The sequence below is a fragment of the Chiloscyllium punctatum genome, chromosome 14 (assembly GCF_047496795.1).
Source record: "Chiloscyllium punctatum isolate Juve2018m chromosome 14, sChiPun1.3, whole genome shotgun sequence".
In the NCBI taxonomy this organism is placed as follows: Eukaryota; Metazoa; Chordata; class Chondrichthyes; order Orectolobiformes; family Hemiscylliidae; genus Chiloscyllium; species Chiloscyllium punctatum.
This window is the reverse complement of record NC_092752.1, coordinates 20486596-20511899: the sequence shown is the minus strand read 5'-3', so window position 1 is coordinate 20511899 and position 25304 is coordinate 20486596. Positions and strand designations below refer to the sequence as shown.

Genomic DNA, 25304 nt, shown 5'->3' with positions numbered 1-25304 from the left:
CTTTCTTAAAGGACATTAGTGAACCAGATGGTTTTTTCCGACAATCGACAATGAATTCATGGTGGTCATTAGACTCTTAATTCCACGTTTTTTTTATTATTGAACTCAACTCCACCATCTGCCGTGGTGGTTTCTGAACTCGGATCCCCAGAATATCACCTTGGTCTCTCAATTAACAGTCGAGTGATAATACTACTAGTGCATTGTGATACATAGTCATTCTTGGTCTTGGTGGACTGCCTAAGAGGAAGAGGAGAAAGTGAGGACTGCAGATGCTGCAGATAAGAATCAACAAGTGTGGTGCTGGAAAAGCACAGCCAGTCAGGCAGCATCCGAGGAAAAGAAGATTATACTATAACTGAAGGTCTATGGAGTTTGGGCTTATCTAAGTTTTAATATAGTGTTAGCTGGTGCCAAGAATTTTGGGACAAAAGTTTACAAGTAAACCCAGTTGGTGGTCTAATGAGAAAAGGCTGTCATCTTAAACAAGATGGTATTAATAGCATGAGAGAAACTAGTTACAAGTTACTTTGGTATGTTGGACATTGTCACTGAGACAGAGGGAATTCTCAATATTAGACTTCACTCCTTTGAGATCCAAAGCTGTTCTCTCATTCAAATCCATATGATTTCACCATGTTGAATGATAATTAGTACACATCTCAGTATTAACCCTTTCAGACCCTTACAGCCTGTCCAAAAACTGGGAACCAGAGGCATGAACTTGTGGAGTTGGGGAATGATAGCGGGAAGGGGGAATAAGTAGAGAGGGCAGGAAATTGAGAACATTTTTATGAGAAGATTTTTAACATGTTCATGTCATGTGCACATGGAAGCAAAGCCTTCATCTGTTCTGTCTGTTTACTGAGTTCCACCTGTGCTTAAGAAGCCTATTATGTGGCATTGAAAAATCGAGTCAGATTGTGTACAGAAAAGCCAAATTCCTACAATAATGTCTCCTGCCATAGAATGACAGGGGAATCATTCAGGCACACTCTAAACTGTCAGATTTTACATTGAGTCAATTCCCACTGTGGCCCTTAATAGCAGCAAACTTCTCAGCATTTGCCATTGTTGAGCAAGGAAATTCTAGCCAAGATATTATTTATTGGGCCTGATTTAATGAGCTGTGGGTATACTGGTACACTTTACCACACTTAACATGGTTTCAACCCAAGGTGCATTCCACTAAGGTAATTAGTCTCCATGGACTGTCATCTTGGCTGCATTGATGGTACTGCCATATAGGTTCAGAACTTCTATGTGACACTCAGCAAGTGCTACCTTGAATGAAGGCTTTAAAAAAAGTCCTCAACTTATGGTTCAAATATCAGTGAATAATTCCACAGAATTGTACTGGGTAGCCACTTCTCATCCAGCAAGGTCAAATAGTTTAATTGTTTATCTCACTTGCTTTGGGACATTGCTATTACATCGGAACATAAGAACTAGGAGCAGGAGTACGCCATCTGGCCCTTCGAGTCTGCTCCACCATTCAATAAGATCATGGCTGATCTTTTTGTAGCCTCAACTCCACTTACCTGCCCTATCACCATAACCTTTAATTCCTTACTGTTAACATACTGGTCCTCAGGTTTTCCTATGAGACACCAGCTACGTTTGTAAAGTAACTTATTGGCTGTGGAACACTTCTGAGTACACAGAAAACATACCAGATATTATTCAAATGAAGCTGTTCTTTCATAACAACATGTCTAGTTTGTATGGTGACTACCTCGTAATTATTTAAGAAATGATTACCAGCTCAGAAAGTCTATATTTTCTTTTGCAGGATTAAATAAAAGTCCCTTTTTTATTTGTTCACAGAATGTGGGGTATCACTGAGTGATACAGCATTTACTACTCACCCCTAATTGTCCACAAGATAGTTAAGAGTCAACTACTTTACAGTGGTTCTGCAGTTACATGTAGGCCAGACCAGATAAGGATAGCAGATTTCCTTTCTATTACTGAACCAGATTTATTTTTCTTAAATGGCAATTGACAGTGGCCATTAACCTTTTTTTATTCTAGATTTTTGTTGAATTAAAATTCCATCTTCTGCCATTACTGGATTACTGGACTACTGGATCCAGTAAATTACTGGATTACTAGATTACTGCCTGGCCCTACTGGATTGTTGCACTCAAAAAACCATCACCTCCCCATTTGTTAATTTACTTCATCAGAGAGTCAGAATAAATACATTTTGTGATTTAATCTCTTCGATCCATGTCCAGCAGAAATTGTGACTAATGATGTAGTGTACCTTAACAGACAGCAATGTCACTTCCAAAAATAGAAAGTTCTTTTTCTAATGACTCTGGATTCTGGAAGGATCTTGCTCAATTATGAACATCCATACGTATGTGTGCATAGATTAGGTCGGTGTCCTTGTGTGTATATGTGCATATGTATGTGCCAATGAATAAATCAAAATCGGAGAGAAAAACAGTGTAACAAATGAAAGAATTATAAACAAGTATGAGATGGCAAGGTCACTGTGATAGATGGAATTCATTTCCTTGGATTCAGAATGTTGACAGTGATTTTTAAAACATGCACAATTTACCTAAGAATAACCTTTCAATGCAGCTCTTTAATTTCAAGAGCTTGTTCTGACCAGTTGAGAAGGTGTGAATAAGGTCCCTTTTTAATATCCTTTAGTTCACCAAAAGAATATAAATTGTTTTTAGCATATTGCTGAACACATATCAGTTTAAAATGTAGTTCATATTTTCAAAATTAACGACCTAATTGCAAAGTTTCCTTGAGTGAAACAAAAAGGAATTTTAATATGGTCCAACCCCAGAGCAAATAATAAAATATGATATTTATCATAAACATAAGTGTAAAGTTTAAAAAGTACAGGCTGGAAGATAAAACAATATGTCATTAAAAATCCTTAAAGTTATTCAAGTATTGGTTTAACTGGGGACCACGGTTGCTTAACATATGACAAATATCCTTAGCAATAGTTGAATTTTAGATTTCTTTGAGTTTTCGTTAAATAGATATGTTTGCAATTTGATTTATCACCAGATGTTACATCTTGAGAGACTGAGAGAAAACTGAGAATGAGGCAGCCTTCCAGCTCTGCTCTTACAAGTCCATTTTTCTCTCTCTCCCTCTTTCTCTAATGTGTCTGAAAATGGTTGCCTGAAATACAGTTCATTTGTACATTCCCAAGTTCCTCCCCCACTGTATAATCTCATCTCCAGGAAGAGAAATTTATCCAGAAAGGTATAACTCAAACAACAGCTACATATCTGCCCTCCAGTGCATTTGTGTAATCACTGATCTTTTTCTTCCTGATGATTTCATGTGTTGGCTCAAGCTGTGGTCAGGTAATCTTAAATCAGTTTTTTTCTGTCTTTTAAACCATTTTCCTCTATGAGCGGTCACAGCTATTGAAATCAGATGGTGGAAGTTAAAAATTGTTATTCCATACTTTACTACCAACATAACAATGGTATTACCTACATTCAGCAAACTTTAGTCACTTCAGTGATAAAGTAACATTGTAATGCAAACTTCCTCTTTACAGTTCAGATCATGTATTTACCATTACAAGTCTTTTACTGTTTATTGATTTGATTGAATAGCTTTGTACAGTACATAAATATTTTCTATGATGTAAATTAATGGTGCTTAATGTTAGCATTTTTCATTCCCTAGTTTATAACTGCCTGGTGCCTTCTTGAGATCATTAATGGTACTTTGTCACTTGATCACTTTATCACATGATTTCTGTGATACACATTTAGTCTCACATGTTGGGCATCTGTTAAGCACATTAAATACAAATTATTTTGGTACCTAATGTTCTTGCTTAAATCAATTGCTACAGTCATGCTGCTTAAAACAATATTTAATTCAACATTCCACCGTTTCCTATACAATAGACACAAATCGGCCTCCTCTTTTGTTCTGGAAAGGATGCTAGTTTGGGCAGAACTGACAGAGAGAGATAATCCTGAAAAATACTGCTCTGAATTAGGCCTGAAGGGACACAAATAATAAGTTGGAGTGAAAGTATAGCAGGACAAGAAGTTATCATGCTTTAAACAAAAGGTTTACTTGTCAGTTTAAAAAAAATGTGAATTTTGTAAAACTGACTTGGGATATGAATGCTGATGGCGTGAGATTTCTTTTCTCTCAAGGAGTGTCTTGACTGCCCAGGGGTGGATGTTAAAGGTGGAGTCTCCTGACAAGTTTGTCCTGCTATAACGTGGGTGCACAACTGCCGTAAACTCCAGAGAAGCAGCGTACAAATAGATGGATTGAGATATGCACTCATTTAAGTAATTGGTTCCTGTTGATCTTCCACCACATTTGGGGTTAGAAATGGTCCACTTTAACTTTACAAACAACAGGCTGAAACATTGATGTGGATTTACCCCTCCCCCCCTTTACAAAATATGTTTGTAGGAGTGGGGGGAGTACATACTTAGCATTAGGTGTATACCTATAGACTTGTTGAGGCCAGGACGATTGGAATCATTTCACCAGGAGCCGTAAAATGCTGGGCTCAGGCAGGTGAGCCGGGTGTGCAGTGGCAATTTTGGAATAGATGGGATGGAGGAAGTGTGCATCAGGAGGGGGAGTGGAATTCCCATTGTGTTTCGGCGTCACCAAGAATGTCTTCCCTTCATTCCTGTCACCCACTGCCCCACCAAACTCAAACCCTTGATCCCTACCTCTCTACTCCCTGGACATCCAGATCACTCTCCACCATAAAAACCCAATGGCTGTGATTTCCTTTCCACAGTCACCATCTCTTTTATTTCATTGTAACTGTAACTGTTGACATGCCCACCACTGATTTCTGGCACTGCAGTGTATAATTTTGTGGCTGGTCTAATCAATGGTGGCCCATCCAAGTTATTGGTGGTGGTCTCCTGGCAATGGTAATGCAGTTGATTGTTGAGGGAAAGAGATTATACTTTTTCCCATTGGTGGTGGGCTTTGGCTGGTCCTTACATACTATGTAGCCAGGCTGGAGGCTGAAAGAACCCAGCAAGTCAGGCAGCATCAGGAGTCGAAGAAGTCGATATTTCGGGTGTAACCCTTCTTCAGGACTGAGGAAGAGTTACACCTGAAACGTCAACTTCTCTACCTCCTGATGCTGCCTGGCTTGCTGTGTTCTTCCAGCCTCCTACCTGTCTACTTTGGATTCCAGCATCTGCAGTTTTTTTGTCTCCTTATATATAGTGTTCAATTATACATTCAGTTCAAATCTCAAGCGCTGGATTAATAGCTCTATTATTATCTGAGGTTTATTGTGAATAGAGTTCAATGTATATGAACAGCCCTATTTCTGACCATATGACGGAGCAGTTGAAAATAGCAAAGCTGAGGATGCTGTGTGAATGCTTTGGCTTGAAGTGCTACATATGATGGTGTGTTGTAATGAATTACACGGTTGACTTTTCTTTCCACTTTGTTTTGAATCTGTTCACTCCAGGGTCCAAATGATGGAGCTGATGGGAGGATATTCCATAGGCTGTGAAATGTTGACAGTTCGAAATTACTGATTCCACCTTCACTGTGTGCAGAAGAATTGCTGAACAAACATGTCAAAGAAAGGACGGGTGAAGGGCGAAAAGCCCGAGGCATTAATAGATGCATTGCAAGCTGCCAATGAGGAACTCCGAGCCAAGCTGACTGATATTCAAATCGAGCTTCAGCAGGAAAAAGGCAAGGTAGGGATGGTGATCAATACTGAATAGCATTGCAGGCAATATTATTGCGTACAGCAACATGAATGGAGCAGATGCGTGGTGGAAAATGTTGAGATAATTCTGTGAACTCTGAGAGCGGTTTATTAATATCTATTCCATCAATCGATGTACCATGTATCGGTTTCCAGAGTCCTTGCTATTTTTTGGCTGAGGTCAAGTTATTTGTAACTGATATTATATCTTTGTCTAAATCAATAAAATTCATTTCCATCTCTCCATCAGTAACCACATGAGACAAAACATGGGTTTTTGCCTGCTTGCAAGAGTTGGTAAGCAATGGGGTGTGGATTGTGCTGAGTCACAATGGCCTAGGCAATTCGGTCCTCTTCACCTTGGGGTTGGTTCTCAGCTTCCCATTTCCCATTATTTCCCTTAAGTCACAACTCGAGATCCAAGTGCGGAAGTCCCGATTGTTAGGTGGACCAGTTGATGGGAATCAAAATCTGGGATTCTAATACTATTGCACATGTTCTAATAATACTGGCTGTAATGATACAATAAGCACACAGCTATACATCTTGCTTATTGCAGTATGTAAAGCAATTCTGGTGATTTCAATATGTTGAATCAAAGACAGTGCAAGAAAGACACAAAACATTGTCATGGTCTCAACCAGCAAGACCTCAATTGATACCTCTATAATTTCCCAACACTGTTATTATCATAAAAAGAAACTCCTTTTTTATAAATGCAATGGAAGCTTTCACTTTTCACATTTTCAGTTTAAAATGAATGGCTGTCGACAAATTCAATGGTCATTTATTGACTTCTTACTGTTAAGCCATAGTTGAACTTGAATAAAAGTTGCATGTTGACCAGTACAAACAGATGGCTTAGAGTGGTCCAACTGGCAAAGCTGCAGTGTGAGAGGGATGTGGGAACAGTGTGGCACCTGATACAGAGTATTTTTGACAAGTAATAAAGATGGAGAATCTCCAACTACTTTTCATTGTCATGGGTTTTCAGAGGGAGGGCAGGTGAGTGACTGCACCTGCAACAGGTCCACATAAAGTGAAAGTAATGAGAGATCTTTCCTGCCACCGTAGTATGTTTTCCAGACACTGAAAGGCCTAGAGGACATCTTTAAGCACCTTTACACCTAGTTGTTGCAGGATTACTGTAAGGGGCAGACCAAGGTGAAAAGTGACCCAAAAAGATACAAGTTCATATTGCTTTTTGCAGATATCCATTGGATGCTTAGGGTTGAGGAGGTTTTACCTAGTCTTTTCAGGCAACAATCGTACAAAGCTGTGCTCACCAGTCTTCACTGCTTCAGCAGGCCTCTTGGGGCTCTCTGTTTGGGATTCTGGGAGCAAACATTGCCAAGAAACAGTCTTACACTGGGGGCATATCAGATCAATGTCAGCAATCTGAACTGACAAATTGCATTAGGAACAGTGTACCATGGGTACATCATATTTAATTTAAACTGAATGATGAGGGCTGTGAGCTTTTAGTTGATTTTCTTCTGTTTAGTGAATACTTTTCTGTACTGGGCATATATAAAGATAAAATTATTCTGTTGAAAAAAAAGACATTCAATTTAGTCATCAGCTTGTTCTAGCTTATCTCTTGTTCTGCAGAATATGGGTTTTCTAGATGGGAAAATATATTTTCCTAAATTTGTAACGGTTCATAATATTGAGTTGAAACTTCAGTCAGCAGAATTTTCATTGCACGATCTGTCACAGGGGATGTGTGTGAGTAGACTAAAGTTGTTCATCTGGGTAATAATGGGAATGCCAGAAAGCTGTAGTAATTGCAGTAAAATTCCTTTCTCTATTGTCTTTAAAGTTTACAAGACCTAAGGGACAGAAGCATTTGTCTCAATCAAATTTGGCTTGCGTAGCAGCAAAGTAGGTTTCATGATTGAAATACATCTGATTTTTCTGTATGGCAAATTTAAACTGTAGAGTTCCAGGGATAGGGTGGGAGATGCTCTTCAGAGGGTCAGTGTGCACTTGTTGGGCTGAATGGCCTATTTCCGCACTGTAGGGATTCTATGATTCTATGAAAGGTTTAACAACAATTGGAAAAGGGTAGTCAAATTGCTGAGAGCTACAAAGATGTTGCATCGATATACCACGGTGTGTTTGCAAGTATAGCTTCTTAAAATAGAAAGCAAGACAATTGCGAGACATTGAAACATGGGACCTGAAATTTGAATGCAAATCCACTGAAAGGCTGAGCAAAATTGCTGTGCATAGGGAAATGGGAAAAACACTAAATCAGCTGATATTCCACCTTATGCTTTCAAGTTAGCTTTTTTTTTAAGGTGTGAAGTGGGAGTTGTGAAATTATAGCACATCTTTGCTCCTTTAATTTGATCTCTCAAGATGAAAAGATTTGCTAGAAAGTTTCAAAGTTATAATGGGCTGTATGGCTTTCGGTTCTATATTGAAGCCAAGACTGAAGAAGGAGCTTTGATGAGGAAACAATGAGCTGGACTTTTCTGTTAAAGTTGAAGTCCCATCACTGGGCCTAAAATCAGTAGCTCATGCCACCTTTGGGGAAAGAAGGGCCCTGGAAAGTGTTTTGCAGGTAGCCTGACCCTCCTGAAGCACTGCTGACCTTTTCAGATGGCAGCCTCAGAAGTGGTAGACTCATGGTGAACAGTTGCCGCTTCAGAGGGAGAGGGAGGCTCTAACAGAGATGAGCTGGGCTACGGGATGCTGAGTCTTGACTGGGAGATGTTTACCATTGAGCAGTGGCATTGGTGCAAAATATGGAGTGCCCATCACAGAGGGCCCCTGACCAACCCCACCTGTTGGTCTCCCAATCTGGCGATGGACCCTTTCAACGAAGGGAGAATACCCATGTGAGTGAGAGAGGTTCATAGCAGGTAGTCAAGCTGCCAATGTCTCCAGCATTGGCAATATGGCAAAATGGCATGATGGCAGAAAGATGCCAAACTTCCTTCTCAAAGTCTGCCCTGCCTAATTTGCTCGTCCCAGGATCTATGACTGAACTTCTTAAGCTTGTTAGGAGTCCTTGGGTGAACATGTGGTTTCCAAAGATGGTCAGGAACTTCCTGAATGAATCTGTCATAAGCAACAGTATTTTTTCCGTAGTTAGAACATAGAACATAGAACATAGAACAATACAGCACAGAACAGGTCCTTCGGCCCACGATGTTGTGCCGAACTTCTATCCTAGATTAAGCACCTATCCATGTACCTATCCAAATGCCACTTAAAGGTCGCCAATGATTCTGACTCTACCACTCCCACGGGCAGCGCATTCCATGCCCCCACCACTCTCTGGGTAAAGAACCCACCCCTGACATCTCCCCTATACCTTCCACCCTTCACCTTAAATTTATGTCCCCTTGTAACACTCTGTTGTACCCGTGGAAAAAGTTTCTGATTGTCTACTCTATCTATTCCCCTGATCATCTTATAAACCTCTATCAAGTCACCCTTCATCCTTCGCCGTTCCAACGAGAAAAGGCCGAGAACTCTCAACTTATCCTGGTACCACCTATTCTCCATTCCAGGCAACATCCTGGTAAATCTTCTCTGCACCCTCTCCAAAGCTTCCACATCTTTCCTAAAGTGAGGCGACCAGAACTGCACACAGTACTCCAAATGTGGCCTAATCAAAGTCCTGTATAGCTGCAACATCACTTCACGACTCTTGAATTCAATCCCTCTGCTAATGAACGATAATACACCATAGGCCTTCTTACAAACTCTATCCACCTGAGTGGCAACTTTCAAAGATCTATGAACATAGACCCCAAGATCCCTCTGTTCCTCCACCTGACTAAGAACCCTACCATTAACCCTGTATTCCGCATTCTTATTTGTTCTTCCAAAATGGACAACCTCACACTTGGCAGGGTTGAACTCCTTCTGCCACTCCTCAGCCCAGCTCTGCATCATATCTAAGTCCCTTTGTAAACGACAAATGCCCTCCTCACTGTCCACAACTCCACCTATCTTCGTATCATCTGCAAATTTACTGACCCACCCTTCGACTCCCTCATCCAAGTCATTAATAAAAATTACAAACAGCAGAGGACCCAGAACTGATCCCTGCGGAACTCCACTTGTAACTGGATTTGCTTCTGTCTTTTCATCAATACCACTTCATCGGTCTCAAGTTGTAAAGGTGCCGCTGATTCTTTGAAGCCACTGGAGGTAAGGAATATACAGAGTGGTGGTGGGTACTGCAGATGCTGGAGATTAGAGTCAAGATCAGAGTGGTGCTGGAAAAGCACAGCAGGTCGGGCAGCATCCGAGGAGCAGGAAAATCGACGTTTCGGGCAAAAGTCCTGCATCAGGAATCACAGCCTACAGTTTTTGCGGCTTCATCAGTTAGTAATGATAGGACATGAGTTTAAAGTAACCATCAAAATGACAAATGATGATTCAAAACTTCTACTTAAAATAGGAGAGTTGTAAATTGATATAACCTTTTAAGACAAAAAGACCTCAATTTTTTATCATTTTACTCCAGTTAGATTAAAGGTTTGATAATGCAGTGGATCTGGAAATAACATGCTGAGTAAACCTGACTAGAGTAGTAAATCTCCTTAATATTCTGGAGCTTTTGTGTGTGCTAAAGGTTCAATATGTTATTTGGAAACTTAGTTTCTAAAATGGACAGAATCATGCGTACTTTAAGGTTGATTTTTAACTCCTACGCTGGGTGTTAGAAATGGAGGACATAGTCTTAGTTTCATTTTGAATTAATTTTGTGAGTGGTTCAGGGTCATCTAGAAATGTGTTTCCATGCATTCAAATAAGGCTTCAAGAAAACCTCTTGAAGTGAGTGGTTCAGTGCTTCAGAAGAAAAAAATGGGTGTTGCCTAGCAACAGTATGTCTAATGACACAAAGAAAGACAGAGATAGAGAAAGGTTTTAAGACCATAAGATTTAGAGCACCAATACTGGCACAATGGTTAGCAGTACTGCCTCACATTGCCAGGGAGCCAGGTTTGATTTCACCCTCGGACATGAGTCAGTGTGGAGTTTGCACATTTCCGCCGTGTCTGCATACGTGTCCTCTGGTTTTCTCCCACATTCCAAAGATATTCAGGCTGGGTGGATTCGCTGTATGAAATTGCCCCATAGCATCCACAGGATGCCATGCGAAATGCAAGGTTATGGTGATAGGGTGGGGGTCTAGGTAGGATCCTATTCAGAGGGTCGTGTGAACTCGATGTGCGAATGGCCTGCTTCCGCTGTCGGGATTCTATAATTTATTTGGCCCATAAAGTCTATTCTGGCATTTGATCATGGCTAAGTGTTTCTTAACTGTATTCTGCCTTCTGCCATACCTTTGATCCACTTACTAATCAAGAACCTGTTGTTATCTGTCTGAAATATGCTCAATGACTTAGCCTCCACTTGGCCTGTGACAATTAGTTCCACAGATTCACCATTCTCTGGCTGAAGAAATTCCTCCTCATCTCAGTTCTAAAGGGACATCCTTTTGCTGTGAGGCTATACGCTTGGGACCTAGTCTCTTCTGTTAGTGGACACATCATTTCAATGTCCTCTCTATCCAGATCTCAATATTCTGTGTGCTTTATTTAGATCTCCCTCATCATTCTAAACTCCATTGAATACAAACTCAGAATCCTCAACTACTCCTCATGTGACAAGCCCTTAAATCCTGAAATCATTCTTGTGAACCTCATCCAAGTCCAGTATTTCCTTCCTGAGATATGGGGCCCAAAACTGCTCACTGTATTACAAATGCAGTCTGACCAGAGCTTTATACAGCCTCAGCAGTACAAGTCTGTTTTCATATTCACTTGAAATGAAGACACATATTACATTTGCCATTCTAACTGCCAACTGAACCTGCACATTAACCTTAAGAGAATCCTGAAGTAGGAATCTCTTTGTGCTTCAGCTTTCTGAAGCCTTTCCCATTTAGAAAATAGTCTAGTCCTGTATTCTTTCTTGCAGTGATAACCTTACGCTTTTCCATACTGTATTCCATCTGCCACTTCTTTGCCCACTCTCCTACCTATCCAAGTCTCTGTTCCTCTGACATTTCTTTGTTCCCCTTTACTACTTCTCTAGCCTCACTTTCCAGCAGTCCTATATCTACACTTGCTCTCTTTTGCCTTTTATATATATGAGTAAACTTATGCAATTTTAAAAATATATTACTGGCTAGCTTACTCTTGTATTTCGTATTCTGCCCAATTATTGCTTTTCTTTGTTATCCTCTGCTTGTTTTTAAAGGCTTCCCAATCCTCTGGCTTCCCATTAATCTTCGCCACCTTGCATGAGGTTTCTTTTGCTTTTATGCTGTCCCTGACTTGCCTTGCCAGCCATGATTGCCTTGCCCTCCCCTGATTATGTTTGTTCTTCCTTGGGATAAATTTCTGCTGTGCCTCCCAAAACAGACCAGAAACTCCTGCCATTGCTGCTCCACTGTCTTTTCTTCTAGGTCTCCCTTCCAATCAACTCTGGTCAGCTCCTCCCTCACATCTTTGTAGTTACCTTGAATCAATTGTAATACCATTACATCTGTTTCCAGCTTTTCCCTCTCAAACTGCAACCTGAATTCTATCATATTATGGTCACTGCCCCCTCAAAGTACCTTCACCTGAAGCTCCCTAATCAGGAATGCCTCATTGTACATTACCAAATCTGCTAACAATCTGATTTCCTGAGCCTGGGTGTCTCTGGAGAAGGAGCACGCGGTGTCCACCCTGGAGTTGTTCAGGGAGAGGTGGGCACCGCAGGGAGTGGAGTGCATTATTTCTCCCTCCAACTCTATTTTGATTTAATCCCTACCCTCCCCTTCACTGTTTGATCACACAGCATTGCCCTTTGTTGTGAAGGGCACGGCTTGTCACTGGCCACTCGGGTGTTTCCTTTCTTCCTGGTGGTGGAAATTTGAATAAAGATTCGTGCACCTTGTGTCTTTCACTGTGTCTCACACCTGCACACACACAACATGGGTGCTGGGGGAAAAGTAAGCACTACCGCAGTTAGACGGTAATGTGGGGGGTAAAAGAAAAAGGAGTAAAATAAAAGAAAAAAAAGAACAGAAAAAAAAACTGGTTTCCCCAGTCCACCTGCATGTTCTTGGGATAGTGCCTTTCTTATATGTCTTTTCTATCTTGACAGTGCAGTTCCCTTCAGTCCCAATACCAATGACAGTGCCCCATGAAACCCCTCTTTCCCACACCACTCAGGTTTATTGACAGGTGACTGAAAGGGGTTCATATAAATATTGCTTTCTCAGAGTATTAGAACTCACCTGTAGCTGGTTAGCAAGCACTCAGTACTTTGTATGTTACAGGACTCGTTTCAGATGTTTTAATTGGGTTTTTTAGATAAAGCAAAGTTTTTTATTTTCCTCATTATGGTTCAGCGATGACTTCCGTTGTAGCTTGGCTCTCTCTTTTGTATCAAAACAAATCTATCTTGCCTACTATCTGCTTTATTCACCCTTGCTTGATGCACATTGCAGAATATCAAAGTGCAGATGTAGAATTCGGATAACTGTGCTGAATGTTTATGGCTGTGGGAAGCTACTCGCTGGTAACAAAGGAAAAGAGCGTGGAATGCAACTCATTGAGTAGTCCTATCAAAGAGACAGCACAGACATGACAGGCCAAATGGTCTTTCCCTGTGTTATAAGATTCTAGGATAAGGGAGAGTAGTTTTCATTGCCCTGGTTTTAGATTGATGCCTGTTGCTATAACTATGAAACCCTGTGCAGGATGATATTTAATCTAATGCATATGAGAGTTCCAGTTCTCTGCTCACTCCAAATTGGATCAGAAAGCTTTAACAAGGTTTTTTTTTAATCTTGGCTACAGTACACCCATTAAACCCAGTCTGTTTTACTTGTTATATCCTAAAATGTTTGTGATTTCCCACCCTGAGTTTCAGCTAGAGTTAAAGTGGCCACAGTGCAGCAAAGTTATACCATAGATATTTGATGAGGAGGCAAGTTAAGAGGCGGGAAGGGGATTTAATTGGGTGAGTGATGACATACTCAATCCCGACTACCTCCTGCCTCTGTTTGAATTAAGCTCTGGCTGGTTAGGCCCATACCAGGCCTTTGTGCCCCTATCTTTGGGCCAAGAGGCCTGGATTCAAGGCTTACCTGCTGCAGAAGTATGTAACAATTGGAGAGGTGAGGTGTAATCACTAGACTATTAATCCAGAAACTCAGCTAATATTCTGGGGACCTGGTTTGAATCCTGTCATGGCAGATGGTAGAATTTGAGTTCAATAAACAAAATCTGGAATTAAATACTGGTGACCATGGAACTATTGTCTGAAAAGCCCATGTGATTCACTAATGTTCTTCAAGGGAGGAAATCTGCCATCCTCACCTGGTCTGGCCTACTTGTGACTCCTGACCCACAGCAGTGTGGTTGACTTTTAACTACCCCCTGAAATGGGCTAGAAAGCCACTCAGTTGGATCAATTGCTATAAATTCTCAACAAAGAAATGAAACCCACCTGGCATCGACCTGACCTTTGAAGATCGTATGAGGAAAGGCTGAGGCACTTGGGGCTGTTTTCATTGGAGAAAAGAAGGTTTAGGGGTGACCTGATCGAGGTGTACAAGATGATTAGGGGTTTAGATAGGGTTGACCATGACAACCTTTTTCCACGTATGGAGTCAGCTATTACGAGGGGGCATAGCTTTAAATTAAGGGGTGGTAGGTATAGGACAGATGTTAGGGGTAGATTCTTTACTCAGCGAGTCGTGAGTTCATGGAATGCCCTGCCAGTAGCAGTGGTGGACTCTCCCTCTTTATGGGCATTTAAATGGGCATTGGATAGGCATATGGAGGATAGTGGGCTAGTGTAGGTTAGGTGGGCTTGGATCGGCGCAACATCGAGGGCCAAAGGGCCTGTACTGCGCTGTATTGTTCTATGTTCTACGTACATCAGAAAAACCCTGGCAATGGCAGAAACAACCCTGTTGACACTGCAAAGTTCTCGTCACTAACATCTGGGGACAAGGGAGAACTGTCTCACAGACTAGTCAAGCAACAGCCTGACATAATCATGCTCAGGAAATCATACCTTACAGACAATATCCCAGACACCATCATCACCATCCCTGGATATGTCCTGTCCCCCCCGGAGGATAGGCCCAACGGAGGGGGCCACACAGTGGGATACAGTCAGGAGGGAGTTGCCCTGGGAGTCCTCAACATTGAATCTGGTCCCCATAAAGTCATTCTTCAGGTTAAACTTGGGCAAGGAAACCTCCTGCTGATTAGCATGTGCCATCCTCCCTCAGCTGATGGATTGATATTCCTCCAAGTTGAACAACACTGAGAGGAAATTTTGAGGATGGCAAGGGCACAATATGTACTCTGGGTGGGGGATTTCAATGCCCACCACCAAGAGTGGCTCAGCAGCAGTACTACTGATCAAGCTGGTCAAGTCCTAAAGGACATGGTTGCTAGACTGGGGTCTGTACTAAGTAGTGAGGGAACCAGCAAGAGGGAAAAACAAGCTTGTCCTCATCCTTACCAATCTGCTGGCTGCAGATACATCTGTCCATGACAATATCGGTAAGAGTGGCCATCGCACAGTCCTTGTGCAGACAAAGTTCCACCTTCACTTTGAGAGTACCCTCCATCATGCTGTGTGGCATATCACTGTGTTCAATGGGACAGACTTCGAACAGATCTGAGAAATCAAAAATGGGCATCCATGAGGTGCAAGTGAAGATACCAAACAGGACTACTTGCATGCCAAACAACATAAGCAATAAGTGGTTGATAGAGCTAAGCGATCCCACATCCAGTGGATCAGATCGAAGTTCTGCAGCCATACCATATCCAGTCGTGGATGGTGGTGTACAGTGAAGCACCTCAGTGGAGGGGGACGCAAATATCCCCATCCTCAACAATGGAACGGCCCAGCACATCAGTTCAAAAAATAAGGCTGAAGCATTCGCAGCAAGTTCCAGCCAGATGTTCCAAGTGGATAATCTATCTCAGCTTCCTCCAGTGATCCACTGCATCACATACCAGTGTTTTGCCAGTTCGATTCACTCAAGTTATCAAGAAATGGTTGGAGACACTGGATATTGCAAAGGCTTTGGGCCCTGATGACATTCCGGCAATAGCATAGAACATAGAACATTACAGCGCAGTACAGGCCCTTCGGCCCTCGATGTTGCACCGCCCTGTCATACTAATCTGAAGCCTATCCCACCTACACTATTCCATGTACGTCCATATGCCTGTCCAATGACGACTTAAGTGCACTTAAACTAGGCGAATCTACTACCGTTGCAGGCAAAACATTCCATACCCTTATTACTCTCTGAGTAAAGAAACTGATGATTTATGCTCCAGAACTTTCCATGACCCCAGCCAAGCTCTTCCAATTCAGATACAACACTGGCATCTACCTGAGATTGTGGAAATTTGCCCAGGTATGTTCTGTACACAAAATGTAGGACAAATCCAACCCAGACAATTATTACTCCAACAGTCTAATCTTGATCATTAGGAACGTGATGGAAGGTGTCATCAACAGTGCTTTCCAGCAGTACCTGCTCAGTGACGCCCAGTTTGGGTTCTACCAGGCCTACAACCTTGGTTCAAACATGGCCAAAAGAGCTGAATTCCAGAGGTGAGTGAGAGTGAAAGCCCTTGACAACCTTGATTTTGACTGAGTGTGGCATCAAGGAGCCCTAGTAAAACTGGAATCAATGGGTATCAGGAACAAGCTCTCTGGCTGGAGTCATACCTGCCGTATAGGAAGATGGTTGTGATTGTTGGATGTCAGTCATCTCAGCTCCAGGACATCTCTGCAGGAATTCTTGAAGGTAATGTCTAAGATTCAAACATCTTCAGCTGCTTCATCAATGATCTTCCCTCCAGCGTAAGGTCAGATGTGGGAATGTTCAGCGAGGATTGCACAATGTTCAGCACCATTCGTGACTCCTCAGACACTGAAGAAGTCTGTGTGCAAATGCAACAAAATCTGGACAATATCCACGCTTGGGCTGACAAGCAGCAAGTAACACAAATACCAGGCTATGACCACCTCCAATGAGAAACAATCTAATCACTGCCTCTAGACATTCAATGGTGATACCATCACTGAATTGTCCAGAAGCTCAGTTGGACTCATTGCAGAAATTTAGTGGCTATGAGAGCAGGTCAGAGATAAGGAATAAAGCGGTGAGTAACTCACTTACTGACTCCCCAGATCCTGTCCACCATCTACAAAGTTCCTCATCAAGTTCAACAAGCTCCTCATCAAGCTCCAATCCAGCCTGACTTGGAAGTACGTCACCCATTCCATCACTGTTGCTGAGTTAAACCCCTGCCCTAACAGCAATGTGTGAGTACCTTCACCACACAGACAACAGCAGTTCAAAAGCAGGGCTCACCACCACTTTCAGGCCAGATAAGGATTGGTAATAAATGCCGTGAATGCATTGAAAACAAAAGTTTAATTATCTGAATTGAGTTGTCTTCAAATATGAAGAAAATGCAGAGCAAATATTTGCTGCAGTCAAATCATTATTTATGCGTCAGCAAATAACATGATTGTTCTGTTTAAGTAAATTATCTTAATTCAAACTCTTGTCTTAAATGACATGTAAATATGCCTTTTATCTAATTACTCATATCAAACTAATAATGAGAAAGGTATGAATGAATTGGTTCCAAAGCAAGTTCCACTAATAGACTTATATGTTGTTTCAAAACTCTTTATAATCTGCTACTATGGATTAGAATTTACGTGTTTTTTTACATGTTTGGTATTTTTAAACAGTATTATATTCTAGGACTTAGCAATAGCATTTTATTGCTGTTAGACTTTGTGCTTTGAATACCCCTTATTATAGAGTGGTGTTGTGCAGCAATGACAGATGGTAGCTGGATGGTGTAGTTCACAGTCTGTTACATCCAGTTAAGGTGACTGTGACCTTTGGCAAATGTTTGAGGTTCAGCACTAATGCAGTGACAGCACCACCGTGATGAATTCGATGTAAGATTTTTGTCAAGCTGTCCTGAATAATTGGTCTGTACAGTAAAAGACTTCCCAAGATGTCTGCTGATAATATCTTCCTCCTGGCATTTCCAAACAAAATATAATGCAATGTGAAATATGCACAATGCTGTATTTGATGCAGATGGGCAGAGGAGACTGGTGTGTCATCCACAGAACCATAACAGGACAGCAAGATAAGCTTTACTATTTCTGTTGCCTCCTGCTTGTTTACTTGTTTTTAACTTCTCACTTCATATATAATGACACACGTCTTCACATTCTCCTCAGCTGTCTGAGGAAGCTGTCACACAGTATCATTGTCCATTTTTTAAAAACTGAAAGAACTGCGGATGCTGTAAATCAGAGACAAAAATAGAGATTACTGGAAAAGCTCAGCTGGTCTGGCAGCATCTGTGGAGAGAAATCAGAGGTAACGTTTCGGGGCAAGTGACCTTTCCTCAGTCACTTGACCCGAAACATTAACTCTGATTTCTCTCCACAGATGCTGCCAGACTTGCTAAGCTTTTCCAGCAAATTTCTATTTTCGCCTATGGTCCATCATTTCGTAGTTTTCCCTGAGTGTAATGGTCCCACAATGAACAAAGACAACATGCTGGGCTATGGGTATGCAGTGGGGAAAGTGGAGCAGTGACTCAGAGGGCTGTGCTGGACAATGCGGCTCAGGTGTGGCCTCGTACTTACACCATGGTTATTGTCAGACTGTGCTGTTTTATATGCAGGCAAGTGCCAGCAATGCAACCAATATGTCATGAGAGGCCTTGGTTTTAGCAGCTGTGACATTACATTGACAGTGAAGGGCAACACTGCACTGTTAACACTTGACTAAGTGAATAGCTGGGGGTCAAAAATGGAGCCAACAACAGGGATACCAGAAAATCCCTGGATATCTCAGCAGTAGCAACGACTTCTGGCTATGGTGAGCAGGTAAATAGGAGAAAAGGGTTAAGATGCACACCATAGGGGTGTGGAAGGTAGTTAATAAATCAGGTTTGGGATGATCACATGAGAAAACACACTTGACCACGAAGAGAAAAATCCTCCATGAAATTTGATGGATATGACAGTGGGGAAAGTGAGGACTGCAGACGGTGACCCAAGGCTGGAATCAAACCAGAATCCTTTGTGCTGTGAGGCAACAGTGCTAACCATTGAGCTGCAATGCTGCCTCTGGATGTAAGTGAATTCAGTACTAATGAGGGATTGCTGATTCTGGAAAACTTACAGACAAGATTTACAACAAAAAGTTGATTTATTGAAAACCTAGGAGACATGGTCGACTTTTGGTAAATTAAAGAAGATTGACAGCCAGTCCATGGAAGATCATTGATGGATTTGGACAGGATATAAAAACGTCTAAAATGATTTGATCGAGAAATTCCAAGTCAGTGGTGGGGTTAAAATTATTAGAGTGTGCATAAATTTTGCATTTGGATGGACATTTAGTTTTGACAGGTTCAGTTTTGTCATAAAGATTCTCTCTTTGAATGAACAACTGTTGCCCTAAATTAATTTTTGGGGAAAAAAGTTTGTTTCCAGTTCCCTTCATGTCCCAAACTGAAAATTCTGCCCTGATGCACAAAATGGGGGAACTCCATGATTACTGATGTTCAAAACCATTTTGCACCTAGTTGTAGGCCGAGGATAAAAGGAGGTGCTGAACAATGTTCTGGTCATACATTTGTTGATTAAGACAAAACACGACATTGACATAATTGACTGAACTCTCGAAATGAATGGGGTATGACTAATATGTATGTTTGTTGTGAGTGAATGTATTATTATGCAAAGAGTTGTCTAAAATCCAAGGATCAAGTATCTGAAATAGCTCATGATATGAACAGATCTGATGATGGGTATGATTAGTGGGCGGCACGGTGGCACAGTGGTTAGCACTGCTGCCTCACAGCGCCAGAGACCCGGGTTCAATTCCCGCCTCAGGCAACTGACTGTGTGGAGTTTGCACATTCTCCCCGTGTCTGCGTGGGTTTCCTCCGGGTGCTCCGGTTTCCTCCCACAGTCCAAAGATGTGCAGGTTAGGTGAATTGGCCATGCTAAATTGCCCGTAGTGTTAGATAAGGGGTATGGGTGGGTTCCGCTTCGACGGGGCGGTGTGGACTTGTTGGGCCGAAGGGCCTGTTTCCACACTGTAAGTAATCTAATCTAATGATGAAAATGAGTGACATGAAGATGTTGCATTATTTTCTAAAAACTTAATTCAAGCCATGAGTATTACTGGGAAACCCTTGACATGGCAGATAAATGTAAAATGAAGGAACATAAAAGTACTACCTGCTTTAGGTCCAGGGATTATAATACAGGAACATCTTTAAACGGAATGTCCCTCCCATGTGAAGTAGCATTTCAACAGCATCAAGGTAGTCCCGAGTGATATACTGTGAGTGCTAAATTAGTCTGTGATGATAAAAGCTAAATTTACATTGAGTCAGAATATTATTGTATTCTGTTAAGAAAATGATATGTTTATTGCTGAGTATTGTTGACCTCTATAGAGAAGAATCTGGCCAACATGGAAAGAATTATCTGGAAGTCGCATAGACAATTTTCCCATCCTTCAGCACAAAGATCAAAGCTGCTGCTGGAGGGATGCCGGAGTTGTGGGTAATAAGTTGTGAATTCAAATCCCTCGTTGAAAAAACAGTCACATGTCTATGTGATATATATATATCTCACATAGACATGTGACTGTTTTTTCAACGAGGGATTTGAATATATATATATAAAAACAACTATCAGAAGACCCAATTCTAAGTGTCTGATTAGCCCAGGAATTGAATGATGTGGTGGACGTGGATGTGAAAGTATGGAACAAGGTTCAAAGTGTTTATTTGTTACATTTTCAAGAGCTGTTCCCTAGGTTCAGCATATTTGGGGAAGTAAGCAACTAAGACATCAGGTGATAGTGGATTAGGTTATAGAAAAGTGGATTGGAAAAGCAATGAAGTTTCTAACAATCTAGGAGAATTTACAAATGACGAGTTTAGGGACTTGTGTGAGAACTTAAGTATAATACTTGTGAACACACCTATGGAAATTGTTCAACCAACAATGGCTTTCGTGAAAGAGATCATGTACCATTTGATGCAATGTTACACAAGGTGCTAGAAGATCAGCTAAAGTGCAAACTGCACACAGCTCTGGCTTGGGCAGGACATGATACAAATACATTGCAAATGGCTGGGACTATAGCACAATACAATCGGTATAGCCCAACACAATTTGTCATCCATAAAATGTGATGGTTCTCCAGCCCGAGACCAAATGTCCATGGACTCCGTTTTCTCCACCCACGTAAATGCACTACCCTCTGGCAGGAAAGTGTTTAACAAAGTCAAATCATCAGAAAAGATTCAGAGCTCACTGTAACATCACATAAGACTATCTGGGGAGACTTCACTTCTGGGCATAAGGAAAGGGAAGATCCCCTAAGAAAAATATATAAGTCTGATAATACAACCTGACAGCCTGACCACAATTGCATATTTCTCACAAGTAATAAGAATGCATTATCAACTTTCAAACTTGAAAATGTGGGAGAAGGTGATAATGACAAGACACCATGTACATTGCATACCCATGTATTCTGTGAGTTAGAGCCAGAAATGTAAAATCAGATAGTTCAAGGAGTAGATGCCAAAATACATACCGATCATAGTGAAGAGGAAAAGGCAAACACATCCGAGGGTCATAGAATCTCAGAATCCCTACAGTGTCCATCAAATCCACACTGAACTTCTGCAAATCATCCCACTCTCTCCCTGCGTTCCCCATGGCTAACCTATCTAACCTACACATCCCTGGCCATTATAGGTAATTTAGCACGGCCAATCTACCTAACCTGCACATCTGTGGACTGTGGGAAGAAACCAGTACATCCAGAGGAAACTCAGACAGGATAAATGTGCGGACTCCACATAGACAGTCACTCGAGGATGGAATCAACTTCAGGTCCCTGGCATTGTGAGTCAACAGTGCTAACCACTGAGCCACCATGCACCCACCCTTGCCTAAAGTTGGTTCCTGGGTGATGTACTGACTAGAAGAGTCAGATAACTGGAGAAAGACTGTGATAGTGATATGATTAGGAAATCCATGGACAAATGCAAAAATTGGTTAGAAATCCAGGAGGAAGGACAAGAGGTGAGGGCCCTGGATTGGCCAAAGGGAAAAGATAGATGGAGAAAAAGAAAACAAAGCTCAAAATTTGAGAAATGATTCAAGAGGTATGGCTAGGAGGAGAAAAGAATTTCAGATAGTGCAAAGAACCTTTAGTAGGCAGACTGACAGGAGTACTCTAGAGAGGCTTCAACAAAATATGGAAAGTCGCAGCCTGAGGACCTGTCAATCAGACTGACTGTTAAGCAGGAAATCTGGAGAAGATAATCAAATACTCTTTGAAGAAAACTGTATTTTTGGATTTCCTGTCAACTATTGCGCCAGCTGGTGGAATCTAAATTCATAAATAAAACCTGGAATTGAAAGCTCCTCTCAGTTGTGATGACTGCGAAGCTGTCATTGAGTGTAGTAAATTTTCCAAGCAAGGAACACATCTCAAGGTCTGCTGGGAATAGGCAACAAAAGCTGGCCTTGCCTAAACCCCATGAGAGAAGAAATAAAAAAAAGATATCACCCATTTGTGGCATTACTCAGAGGGCAACCTGAAGCCTCTTCGGTGCCAATGACAGAGGTGGAAGCAACTTGGGCAGCCTGGGGACTTTGGGATACCTCAAGATGGTGCTCTAATAATTTTTAAAATGGGGGCCAAGAGTAAATAGGTAACGTCTCTGAAGAAATCTTGGGTGCTACTGTGGCTGTGTTCCCTGACCACAGACCCTTCTTTTGGGCTGTGTAGCCTCTGACTGTGGAGCTCCCCTAAGTTACCATAGAGGGGCTACTTCTCAATGACAAATGGCCATAATTGTAGGAGGTTTAGAGGGGATTTGAGGAAATTTCTTTTATCTCCTACAGGGTGGTGGAGGTCTGGAATACACTGACTGGGAGGGCTGAGGTGGAAAACCTCACAACCTTTCAAAAGTGCTTGAATGAGCATTTCATGTGTCATAACAATCAAGGTTATGGGCCTTGTGAAGGAAAGTGGGACCAGTATAAATTGTATTATAGTTTTGACCATACAGATTTGATGGGCTGAATGGCCTCTTCTTTACTGTATGATTTTACATGGCAAGGCTTATCAAGTCATCAGTGGAATGCTCGTGGCATGCAAAACTTAGTGAATAAAGACAAAATGTTGCAGGAAAAGTTGGGAAATCTGCTACCTAATTTTGAACATCCTCTGTTACAAGGTTGTGTAGGGTTGGTCATGATGTTCCTGCATCACTAAGTCAAAATGAAAGACCACTGCAAGAGTAATAAACCACTATTCAAGCCAAATACAATTGTGTGTATCATAGATATCATTGAATTTGAGCAAATATACAACTTCAGTCTTCAAATAAACATGTTCTTATAGTTTTATTTAAACCTTATGATTTTATTATTGCTTTCAGATATATATTTTACTTATACCTAAGTGGTTTGGAGATTGTGGGCTAGATTTTCGTGGAGTCAGCCTGATTCAGCGAGCCCGGAAAAGCAGCATACCAGGATTTTCACCTCCATTTCTGGCATCAGTAGTTTTTTGTTCTGACCACTTGGCTGAGCTCCAAATTCACTTGTGGATAAGTTCAGCCGCAGTCTGTTTAGAGAAGACGGTGCTGAATGTTGTAGATTTACTCCATCTGGTTTATTGGGCACATTAATCATTCAGAGCATACATCTCTGCAGAATCTTCTTGGTCTGGATCATTGAAAGTCTTGATGACTCCTCAGAGTCACCTTCACCTCACACTCAGTGCAGTATAAGACTAGTTCTAAATCATTAGTTTCCCAGAAAGTCAACCAGTGGCAGCAACTTTATTTCACTATCCCTGCTACTAATTTAGCTTTCAGCTTTCCTGCTTTTCAGCTGTTCTGTGGAAACACGTCTCCACAGCCTACCTGTGCTTCTCTGCTGCTGATATCCCATCCCTGATAGCCTTGGGTTTTTCTTTAGAATTAATTGCTTTCTGTTTCCTGAGCAACCTGAGATCAGAAACTGGTTTCCTAGTAATCTGATGTCACAGCCAAAAATCCAAGACCTTTCCCAAAAAAAACCCTGAAGTTTTCGTTTCCCTTTCAGTAAGGGCCTTCCTCAAAAAAACACAGTCTCTGGACCCAAAGTCAATGTACCCACCGAAACATTTGATAAACTATTGGTTTTGCCAATTGCATATGCTTTTACCTCATCCTGAGAACTGCAGCGTACAAATGTAAATACTTCTATGAGTCCAGGCATTGTCGAGGTGGCGGTGGAGTGAGGGTTTCCTGGTTGCGGTAGGCTCAGAGTAGGAACTGCTGGTTATCAGCATGGCGATGGTGGCCAGGAGCTGGGGTTGTGATTGGCCTGGAGCTGGGGTCCCCTGGTTGTGATGAGGCTGTGGCAGTGAAACTGGGGTCTCCTAGGTTGGGGGCGAGTCTTAGTCCAGCGCGGCACCAGGCATCAGCAGCATGCCAGGAAGTTGGGCCGGGTAATGAAGAGATGGCGCCTGGAGAGTGGTGACTCCGACACTGGTGCGTCCAGAGTGGGTATAGGCTGGCTCAGGGCTCATGGTGGAGACAGCAGAGCAAAGATGGACTTTTATTCAGCTTTATCTTTTTATTCTTAAAACACTCAAATTGGTGCTGGATTGTGGCGACAGTTGAAGCTTTTCACTGTATTTCATTGTGTTATTCATTGTAGAGTATGTGACAATAAAAATAATGAGAATAAAAAAAGTGATCTATCAAAATAGTAACATGGATTTAAATTAGTCAGTTGAGATTAAAGACAATGTTGAGGTTATGATTGATGTTTGAGATAACAAGAATACACTGGTTTAATTTATTTTTCTTATTTAAATACAGTGTTAAAGGTGACTATTGTTTGACTCAAACATTGGCTGTCTTACATGTAACTCTGTCCAGGTTGAGACATTGCTGATAATTTGTGAACTGTCTCCCAAAGGACTTCGAGCTATAGATTATGTAACAGCACGAGTCTCATATGTGGTCCCCTCGAGGCTATTGAGAAGTTTTGAAAAAACCTGTCAACGCAACATTTTCCAGGAATGAAATTGCTTAACAAATTCCCCTCTGAATGAGAATGTCAGATGTGGTCCATTTCTTCTTAAAATCAGGTCTTTAAAATTGACAATGTGTACACCTTGTCACCTCACTTCATAAACATGGAGAGATACATTCACTGCACCAAAATGAGATTGAGTGGTTGACCTCAATCTGCTAGTGTTGGAGCCAAGGAAAGCCCAGTCACTCTACTCTCCAAACTCCTTGGTGATCACAGACATTGTTTTTTTTCCCTTTTCTTTATCTTTATCCTTTATCTATTTTGAAAAATGGTCCTGCTCTCAGTACAGAGCAGTATTCCCATGGGGCATGCGTTGAAGTCAAACTTGCAAAGTTGCTGTAATGGTTGCCTTTTTAAGAATGGCTGTCTTGCTGGAAATGAGTATCTTCTGTTTGGA

The 25304-nt window shown here is 41.6% G+C and overlaps 1 protein-coding gene across 5 annotated transcripts in view; it reads left to right on the top strand.

The window, feature by feature from the left end:
- LOC140485657 (janus kinase and microtubule-interacting protein 1-like) overlaps positions 1-25304 on the top strand; it is a 355381-nt gene that overhangs the window by 161996 nt on the left and 168081 nt on the right. For all 5 annotated transcript variants that reach the window (XM_072584037.1, XM_072584036.1, XM_072584038.1 and 2 more), the window contains exon 3: positions 5468-5705. In XM_072584037.1, coding sequence (XP_072440138.1) covers positions 5577-5705 — 129 coding nt within the window. In that variant the 5' untranslated portion in view covers positions 5468-5576. The remainder of the gene's footprint in view (positions 1-5467; positions 5706-25304) is intronic.